The sequence below is a fragment of the Cupressus sempervirens genome, chromosome 10 (assembly GCF_028749045.1).
Source record: "Cupressus sempervirens isolate cs-2001-9-10 chromosome 10, ASM2874904v1, whole genome shotgun sequence".
NCBI lineage: Eukaryota > Viridiplantae > Streptophyta > Pinopsida > Cupressales > Cupressaceae > Cupressus > Cupressus sempervirens.
Window position 1 is genome coordinate 740,155,127 of NC_143127.1, and position 10,924 is coordinate 740,166,050.

General features: G+C 34.7%; 1 protein-coding gene across 1 annotated transcript; it reads right to left on the minus strand.

Annotated features, from left to right (window-relative positions):
* Window positions 1–1,805: 1,805 nt before the first annotated feature.
* LOC149535996 (aspartyl protease family protein 2-like) lies at window positions 1,806–3,152 on the minus strand. Its single transcript, XM_089806213.1, has one exon. The coding sequence runs from the start codon at window positions 3,150–3,152 to the stop codon at window positions 1,806–1,808; it is 1,347 nt and encodes a 448-aa protein (XP_089662339.1).
* Window positions 3,153–10,924: the final 7,772 nt, after the last annotated feature.

A 10,924-nucleotide genomic window follows, 5' to 3' on the forward strand; every position in this document is an offset into this window, starting at 1 on the left:
ATTTCCCTTATAAGATGATGTCTTTTATGTTTTGAAGCCTCCATCAACCATTTTGGAGTTGCATAAAACTATTTGAGACTATACCACTACACACGAACGGGGCATTTAAACAAGCATTTGCCTTGTAGTTGTGCTATGTTTGTGCACCATATAAAAATCTCCCATTTTGACGCGCATACATTCATATTCATATCCAACTATTCACCTCTTTTAAAATGAATAATTATATATTAAAATGAATATTATATATTTATAATTAAAATAAATATTAATAATTGTTCTCGGAAAGTATGAAATATTAAATTGTGGATTATATCATTACAATGTACCAAATTTAACATACTTTCAATAATAGATAATAAATGTGATGAAAATTTAGAATAGATAAACAGATTCAAATAATTTTATTCAAAAACATATCTCCATAAAATACTCTAATTGATTTTCTCAATAGATAATTAATATATATAAATTAAAAAGTTAGAAATATTACCTGTATTTTCAAAAGACATAATATTTATAGAAAATTTTCAAATCAAATGAATAATAATTGGTAGAATAGCATACAAAATAAATAAATAATAAAATATAAAAGAACTAATCAATAATTAAAAATGATTGAGATTCCATGATAAAATAGTTCCAACACGTTGTTGCCTAATTTTTTGCCAAAAATTAAAGACTACTAGTAGGATGTATGTTATTTCCATATGCACTGCACATGAAGCCCAACTATTATTCCTGAGACTGGACTGGAGAAAGAATGTTTATGTTGAAGTTAGGAGACTTAATACCAATTTTGTGCATTACTCAAGGATCTCATCCAATATTCGCATGAACTTTTATTATAGATGAACGTTTACTATAAGTATCATTTATGACATTGTTGTTTTACACATATTTTAAAAATCCTCATCATATGTAAGCTCTAGAGTTCATATGTGTACTCTAGAGTTTATATGATAAAATACAGGCTACTGTTTTCCTTCTTCCCATTTGAAATATGTAGCTTGCGGCCTCCTCTACAAGCCTTGTCCTTTCCAATAGCAAGAAGAAACCAAAAGAGAGGCCATCTGTGATCCTCAAATGCATATTTTTGTTCTATTGGCTGTGTTAATTTTAAGCATATTTTTAGAGTGGGCAGAAAAACTATTTATATCATGGAAGGTTAACTTGAATAGAGTCTACATCTAATTTTAGGAATTTACAATGGGTTGGAAGCAAAACCTTGTTGTTGGTAAAATTCAACTCATCTAAGGCAAAGGGCACACAATACAATAGATGAAGGTGGAAGGTTCTACCCACTAGTTCTTCTACTATTTCCTGCTCAAACATCCAACGGTTCCTGTTTCGCACTCAAGATAAGTTTCCTCAAGATAGAACAAAATAAAGTTTACAAAGTGTAGCTATGTACTTGGGTATGGTGGATGAAAGTCAAATGACTACTCATGCAACATGTTTCGGGAAAGTTGTACCAAGCTAAATTTATAAAACGAGTTCCATCTTCTTTCTATAGTGCAACAATTGATCTAACGAATTTCCCTTCAAGCTTAATTTTACCTACTTTTATAGTTTTCTTATTCTCCTGTTATAATTTCTTTTTTATTAATTAAATCAAAATATAGGAAAATTTATAAATTAATATTTAAGAGAAAGGTAAAATCTCGTCCCAAACATATGCCTTAAACTATAGTGTAATGATATAATTTATGTGGTGACTCTTTAATTGATGAGTACAATGACGCGGTACTCTATTGTTTATTTACCGAAGTTGACAAGAACAATTACAATGTATTAAAGGATTCTCAGCACGAACCAGGGCCAAAGCCAACCCTATTGTTTGCATTGTCGAAAGCCACCGTAATACCCTGTTGCTGAACATTCCCAATGATGTTGACAGCATCATTTGCAGAGGGTAAAAAGGGGAAGCACACAACATCTTCGGCAACTTGAAGTAGAGTTCCCACAGCTGGGATATCGAGGTTGGCGTTGCCTTTGAAATGAAGAGTAATAGTTGGGATTTTCACAGCTGTTACGCTGGATAACTGATAGCAAGGTTGAACCTCTCCAAATGGCGAGGCGGGCTTAACAGCTGGTGCACGTGTCCTCATCTTTTGCTCGAATGAACTTCGCAGAGCATCGTACACGGGTTTCACCAGTTCTGTAGCCATCACGGCAGTGTCAATATACGTTATTGTTGGCAGAGCACGAGGCACCTGCAAGTTAACATTTAATCGTTCGCCTCCCACGCTAACACCTTCCAGTCCCAAGATGTACGCACTCGAAGCGAACTGGGGCTCTTTCAGCATGGGTGTGAACACTTTCACAGAGGATGGAATCCCTAAACTCAGCGACCCTTTTGCAGTTACAGACAGGTAATTGGGAAGACAGTAGGAGAACTGCCCACCTGCCTTCTGAGAAACAAGGGAAAGTGTACCCCTTCCCAACCCTAAATGCCCGGATGTGGCAAACTTCCTTGCTGGGGCAAAGCTATAGGCGCATCCCATGTGTAATTCATTGAAGCTATTGCCTCCCACCTTCAGAGTCTCTGTGATGTAATCACCCTCTGATCCTTGGGCCAGACCGTTGGTGTCGACGTAAGTGCAGATGCCCCACTTGTCGCACTTTGATTGGAAGTCCTTGGGATCAGATCCTAAAGGTGGACATTTGGAAAGCTTGCAAGCAACTGATTTGTACGAGGAGGATTGCTTTGGGACATACATGGGGAACTTCACATTGGAAGCACAGCCCTCGCACGGGTTGCATTGAATCCATGACAGGGAACTCAGCGTGTCAATTCCCATCAGTTGTTTCTGAGCTGGTGTTCCAATGGAAACTTCTACAGTGTATTCTGGGCCTTCTATTTCCTTCCCAGATGTAACAGGAGTGCTGAAGGCAGTTGAGGATGTAGCATTATTGGTGCTGCTTAGAGTAAAACTGGTAAGAATGCGATTAACAAGATATTTATCCCTTTGAAGCCCTTGTATCAACACATCCCTCCAACTTGAATTGGAGGCTACATTGAGATGAGTAATTAGTAGATCTGCTCGTCCTCTCTTTTCTTCTTGGAACGACAGTTCCTCGCTTGGTCTACCAGCCGAGGCATTGAAATCCGTCCCCTCTTCAATAAGAAATGTATTCCCTCCAACCATGTAATACTTTTCCTTTATTATTCTTCTACATTCGCAGCCGGGAGAGCAGAGGAAACAAATAAGGAGAATGGTGAGTGCCAGGAGTGAAGATTGCTTTTTGATCGCCATTGCCAGCAACTATGAGATTGAATCTGTAACAAAGCAAAGGTGCGCGCAATCGCTTTCTACGCTAATCTTTGAGTGGACGATTATGCAAATCAAAGTAACTATTGCAAAGATCTCACGAAATGCATAATAACATAATCAAAATAACAAAGAACACACAACACAGTGATTACCGTGGGGAAACCCTTCCTCGAGGAAAACCCCACCCTCCAAAACTCGCACAATGTATTATCAAACCAAGATGATTACAATACACTTGCAATGCAAGTTCTTACAGGAGCGCATCACCACAACTCGAACTTGGAGAGACTCCTTCTAGGACCAGTCTTGCAAACTAAACTCAATTACACAAACACCTCCCTAAGCCCTCCTTTTATAGTGATTTTACAACCTGGAAACCACTTATGGTTTTACAAAACCATGAGCAAAACTACCATGCCACACGTTACCCATTTTTGACATTTATATTTCCAATATGAAAAACAACCAGGTTAAAATAGTAATCCCGTCCACAATTTTGTCTCTTAGTCTAGACCCCCATAAAAGTCACAAAATGAGTCATCAAGGCTCTAAAAATAGCCTACATATATTCTACTAAGGACAAGACTCATTTAACAACTAACTAACCACTTTCCAATGCATAAACAAGTGGAAAACTCCCACAAACTAATTCTGGAATTTTCCAGGAAAAGATTGCAAGGTTGAGACACATGTTTCTCAACATTCTCCCACTTGTCGAACACCTTGCAAGAGTCAGGGGATCTGAAATATCATGGACTTAATTGCTAGGGGCCGAGAGGCCCATAGACTCTGAACACCATTTGAATTTCTCTGTGCTCACGGGCTTAGTTAATGCATCAGCAACATTCGCCAAAGTCTCTACCTTTTCCAGCTTCACCTTGCCATCCTCGACCATATCTGTCACAAAATGATATTGTGCATCAATGTGCTTGGTCCTCGCATGAGAAGTCGGGGGCAAATTGCACTCTGGCTGTCACTATAAATTGTCACTGCACCCTGTTTGAACTCTATATCCGAACACAATCTCTTCAGCCAGATGGCTTCTTTGCAGACATGAGTCGCTGCCATATACTCTGCCTCAGTAGTGGACAAAGCGACCATAGCCTGTCACTTACTCATCCAACTGATTGCACCACCAAATAACGTAAACACATATGCATTGGTGGATCTTCTTCTATCAACGTCACCAGCCCAGTCTGAATCCACATAGCCTCGAATATCCAAGGAATGCTCACTTCCTGTTCCACGAAAACATATTGAGTACTCTGAGGTACCCCGCAAGTTTTTGAAAACTCTTTTTACTGCATCCCAATGTGCTCTTCCTAGATTAGACATATAACGAGAAAGTACTCCCACTGCTTGGGCAACGTCTGGTCTTGTACAAACCATAGCATACATCAAACTTCCAACAGCACTCTTATATGGTACTCGACTCATCTCTTCCATCTCCAATGGGGATGTAGGACACTGTGAGCTAGAAAGCTTTGTTCCCATAGTAACCGGAACACTCAATGGTCTTGAATCTTGCATATTGAATCTTTTCAAAATAGTACCAACATACTTACTTTGGCCTAGCCAAAGCTTTCTGTTCCGTCTATCTCTTATAATCTCCATTCCCAGAATGTGCCTAGCTGCACCAAGATCTTTCATTTCAAACTTTATTGAGAGTTGAGATTTTAACTCTACAATCAAACCTTTTCCTTTGCCAATAAACAACATGTCATCGACATACAAGGCAATAACCAGGAAACCATCACCATCAGATTTGAAATATATACAATGATCAGATTTAGATCGCACAAATCCAAAACTCAACACATATGTATCAAACTTTTGGTACCACATCCTAGGACTCTGTTACGATGAATAAGCATAGATTGATACTCTATATCTATCTAAATCCTCTAAGCATGTGGTATCATTGAACACATGATACTATGTCATATTACCATACCTTTGATATTACTTATCACTTCTGATAACAAAATTGCATGAAAATGAAATATACATGATAAGATATGGAGAATGATTACACTATTCCTTTATCCAAGTTGTGACTTATAGGTATTGGCAGGCCTATATCACAGTACGTTCTCGAGTTAAGATCTACCAATTCAAAGGATAAACTCCGAAGAATAATAAAAGTCTTCCTTTATTTAAGTTGTGACTCATAGGCATAGAAATGTCTACATCATAATATGTGCTTGAACTCATCTAGCTCTCACAGTAGATCTCTACTATTGAACACATTATCTAAGAAATTGCCATCTCTCGTAATGTCTATTATACAAGGGTTCATTATCTCAGAGATTGTCACCTCTTAAATAATGAATACAAATGGTGGAGCCCATAACAGTCAATAGCCTAACAATAAAATAATTTTATTAATAATTTAAAGAATACAAATGTATTATAATTTTACCATACCAAGTTTTTTCTTGGAGTGATCTATCTTCAGTCGTGAGAGAAGTTTGGTCTGAATATTTAATGTCTAATCTGTAGTGCAAATGTACTCTAATTTTACAATATTCCTATCTACCATATCTCTTACATAATGGTAAGGAATTTCAATATGCTTGGACTTGTCATGAAAAAATTGATTCAGAGAAAACTTGATGGAACTCTGATTATCACAATGAATAATCATAGAATTCATTTCTTGACCAAATAATCCCACGAGTAACTTTTTAAGCCAAACTGCTTCCTGAGAGGCTATTGCTATTGCAATGTATTCAGCTTCTATGGAACTTTGTGCTACTGATGATTGTTTTATGAATATCCATGATATCATTGCTGACCCTAAATTGAAACAACATCTAGAAGTGCATTTCCCGTCAGTAACACTTCTAGCTCAATCTAAGTCTCTGTACCCATGTAGTTCCAATTCAACTTTCTCATACTTGAGCCCAAGGTTAAGGGTTCCTTGTAATTATCTCATGATGTGTTTGACCGCAACTAGGTGAATCTCATTTTGGCTCACACATAAACTCACTTAAAGCATTAACAATAAATAAAATATCAGGTCTTGTATTTACCAAGTACATAAGAGACCCAATCATCTGTTTGTAAATAGTAGAAACTATGGAGGGTGATTCTACTGGTGCTTCCTTATGTTTATGTAGATTAGTCTCCATTGGAGAAAACATAGGTCTGCAGTTCCACATTCTAAATCTCTTCACGATGTCTAATGTATACTTCCCTTGATTAAGTATGATGCTGTCAGAATTTTTTCATACTTCCAGTCCTAGGAATTAATGAAGGAGTCCTAAATCTTTCATTTCAAATTCCCTCATTACATCTTTCGTGCATTGATCTATAAGATGATCATCACATGTTATTAGTAAATCATCAACATATAGTATCAATATTATCATATCATCTTTATCCTTTTTAAGATAGAGATTTGGATCAGCTTCATCATTTTAGAATCCTAAACAAGTGAGATACATATAAATTCTTTCATACCAAGCCCTTGGAGACTATAGAGAGCTTTTTTGAGCTTGCAAAAAAAAACTTTAGGGTTATGAGTTCTAGATCCTTCAGGTTTCTCCAAATACACCTCTTGTGTAATTTTTCCATTCAAAAATATTTTTTTTACATCCATCTTATGTACTTTCCATCCCTTCAATGCTACAATAGCTAAGACTTCTCTTACAGATGTGTATTTGGCAATAGGAGCAAAGGTTTCTTCATAATCAATTTTCTCTTTTTGAAAAAATCCCCTAGCTCCAAATCTAGCTTTATATTTTTGTTGCTACCATCAGCAGCGTGCTTGATTTTAAATATCCACTTAGAAGAAACAACGGATTTTCCTTTAGGTCTTGGAACAATTTCCCAAACATCATTCTTAATAATGGATTGGTATTCTTCCATCATAGCATCCTTCCAAGATGTAGGTTTAATAGATCCTGAAATATTGGTAGGTTCTAATTTAGATAAATCACTCATGTTTGTTGTATAACTAGAAAATATTTTGGGTCTTCTGCATTCTCTGAAGGTTGCAGAAGGTGCAACGAAGTCTTGTGCTTCTTCTACTATTTTAATAGCCCAAAGTGGTCTTTTCTTTGAATTTTGAGTTTCCTCAAGATTAAGATTTTGAACTTCGTCTTCAATTTATTCAATGTTCTCCCTTTGAAACTTAGCTTCAATATTTTCTTCAGAACTAGGTTAGGGAGAGGGTTCTCCAAAACTTAGGGCTCTTTTGAATGCTACATCTTCTTCAAATATTACATCGCTACTAAGTTCAATGTTTTCCTGACCGAGTATGAAAATCCTATATGCTTTAAATGTTTGACTATACTAGACAAAAATACCTTTCAGCCTGGAGGGTTTTAACTTAGTTCTCTTTTCTTTTGGAACATGTATATATATTGGGCATCCAAAAAATCCTAAGATGACTTATTTTAGGTTTAACCTTAGTAAAGACTTCTTCAGGAGTTTTATCTCTAAGGTAGGAGTGAGGACTCTTGTTTTGAATATAGACAACAGTACAAGAGGCTCCTGCCCAAAGATAATATTCTAGATTTTGATCAAATATCATAGCTCTTGTTGCTTCTATAATTGTTCTATTCTTCCTTTCTACTACCTTGTTTTGTCATGGGTTATAATGAATGTTATACTCCCTTTTAATTCCTACTTCTTTACAACTCTTTAAAAAAATGTGAAGTATATTCCCCTCCATTATCAGTCCTAATAGTTTTAATTTTGTGTTGTGATAAGTTTTTAGTTAAGGTTTTGAATTCTTTAAATATCTTAAGGATTTCTTCTAATTCTTTACACTTTAAGAAGTAAATCCAAGATTTCCTAGAGAATTTATCTGTAAGAAAACATATAGTACCAAAATCCTTCAAGCGAAGGAACAGACTTACGCCCACATAAATCTAAGTGGATTAATACCAAAACATTGTTAGTTTTTCTAGTGCTATCGTGAAATGGATTTTTTGTGTTCTTACCCAGAGCGCATCCTTTTCATATGCTTGAGTGATCTTTATTCAACTTAGGTAAACCAGTTACCATCTTCTCCATAGCTGATAAGGTTTTGAAATTTAGATGTCCTACCAAGTTGCTTTATTTCAACTTAAAAAGCAACTTAAAAACTGTTCAAACAATTCTAGTTTAGGATTTTCCGTTATTCAATAAAGGATTGCCCATTATTCAATACAACTCTATTAGTGCAAGCTTAGATAAAAACGTGAGGTAGCTTAATGTTATGTTGTGTATTTCATTGTATACAGAAAAACTATACTTACAAAGATTAAATTTAGCTTGTATCATTTACAAAAATAAAACTCTTTTCAATAATGAAGATAATGTAAAATTTCAGACTAAATTTAAGAATGATGTTGCGGGAGAAGTGTGTATCAGTATCATCAATCTAAAAGTTTAACATTTAAGAATAATGGAGTAGGAGAAGCATGTATCAATATTCCCAATCTTCAAGTTTGTTGTTGATATTTGTAAATTACACTAATGGTCAAGCAGCAAAGTCGTCACAAGAAAAAGACAATCATAGATTTAAGAAATCATATACCCATAACTATTCCCGAAATACTAATTCATCATCAAATAAAATGAAATTCTAATAGGAATACTTCATGTATAATTTTGAAAAATTATTTATATAAATAAAATTTTAGAGCATGAACTTAAATTTCTAATGTCTACATTGAATCTTAACAGTAATTTCAGAGATGAACAACTAATGACTATCTCAAAGTATTTAATAATGAGGAACCATATAGAGGAATGCTTTATCTATTTTATCAGTAATATTATTAAGTATAAGTTTTGTTAGCATGCAAACTTGAAAGAAATAGTAGCAGTTTCACAGACTATAATTTATGGTAGTCAATTTATTTGTAAGACTCAAAATGTACAAAAAATAGATAGTTAGAGACATTTTTGTAAGAAAACTTTTCAAAGGTTTGACATTATGTGTAATGCTTATGTCTTCCTTAGCAGTGTTGAAGTCTGAATCTTCAAACAAACTTTTTTTAGTGTTCTGCTGTGATAAATTGCACTTCTCTCCAACCCTTGCCTTAACATTTCCTACAATAAAAAGGAAGAGAAATATAAGATTTTTATGAACTGTAGTGAATCCTCATGGGAGGGAATTGTTATTGTCTTGCCAAACATCAAATGTAGAAAATCCTAATATGTATGGTGGGAATTCTTTAAATAAAACATATAGTATCTGACACAAACAACTTTCAAGTAAGCAGCTGATCTATAATGTAAAAATTTCTAGGTAAAAGAAGACCTCAAACAAAAAAGAATAGCAAAGATCACTTGTCCAATGGTTTGAAAAAAATTGTGGACATCAAAAAAATGTAATCAGTAAATTATTTGTAACCAAATTTCTCTTACAATTATATGAAATGAGACATCTAGTGCTTGGAAAGAAAGAGCCTTATCTCATTGTTAGTTATTTGTAGAAGTCTATCTCTGCAAGAAATCTGCCTAATGGACGAAATGATGGGTTTCCATAGGGAGGTAGATCAAATACAGTGACACAAGCATAACTTCCAATTGTAGGGAGCTTAATCTTTTATGCTAATTAGGTCAAGGTTAAATGTGCTCTAGGTGGTTGTCTTTTATGCTAATTATCTCAGGGTTAAATGTGCTCTAGGTGGTCTATAAATCCTCTAAGGGAGAATCTACTGTTCAAACTTCAATTGAGACTTCCACCAAATTAATTATATGGAATATCAAAGATATTTGAAACACTTGGATGCCTCATAGGGTAGAGCTAACTTATGTGGTTCGGGCATTATCTATGCCTTTCTTGTGATGGTGAATTAGTTCTACGGTTATACAATCTGAACCACAAGTTTATAAATAGTAGGTATAGATTGGGAAAATGAGTTGAATCTCTATGTATGTCAATAGTTTTTGAACAAATGATAAATTTACCTAAAATTAAAACCAAAAGATATGTCCCATATATGGAGATTTCTACTAGTTGAACTGATTTTCATGGAGAGCTCTTAGGATGGCTAGCTTATAGTCCAGAGCAACTGCTCACACTCTGAGGAGAACACTTAAAAGCCAAAAAAATCCTCCAAAATGAATCATTGAATGTGAAAAACTTGAGATTTTTACTTCTAGATTGAAATTGTGTCATCTTTATTAAAATAAAGATCCTCACAAAAAGACTTCTTAGTATCATGTGTGTAATTAAGCACATTTCAACGAAACTAAATAAAGGATGGTAAAAGAAAATATAATAAGATATCGAATATTAAATATAGTGATTTATTATCAAATATAATAATATAATATATTGTTCAAATCTGAATAGATATTTAATAAATATATATTAACTTATAATATTGACTCATTATTAATATAATATTTTATTATATTATTAATAGTTTATTATATACTTGGAATGACCAAATAGGATTCATCACACTTTCCATCCCCTTCCACGAACATTATAGAGAACATTATACACAAAGGTTCTAGTTTAATCAATCACCAAAATAGATGCTTATCTTATTGGCACAACATATTGGGACCCAAATGCTCAATAATTTTATAAGATAGAAAATTGGCCATGGACTTGCTTATTGGGGTGAGTTGAAGTTTGATAAGGTGACACTCTCTTAGGTTGCACTGTAAAAAATGCAACACAAGGGCATAAT

Coding starts and splice junctions, on each gene's coding strand:
- LOC149535996 (XM_089806213.1), bottom strand. CDS start 3,152: ATGGTTGGAGGGAATACATTTCTTATTGAAGAGGGGACGGATTTCAAT.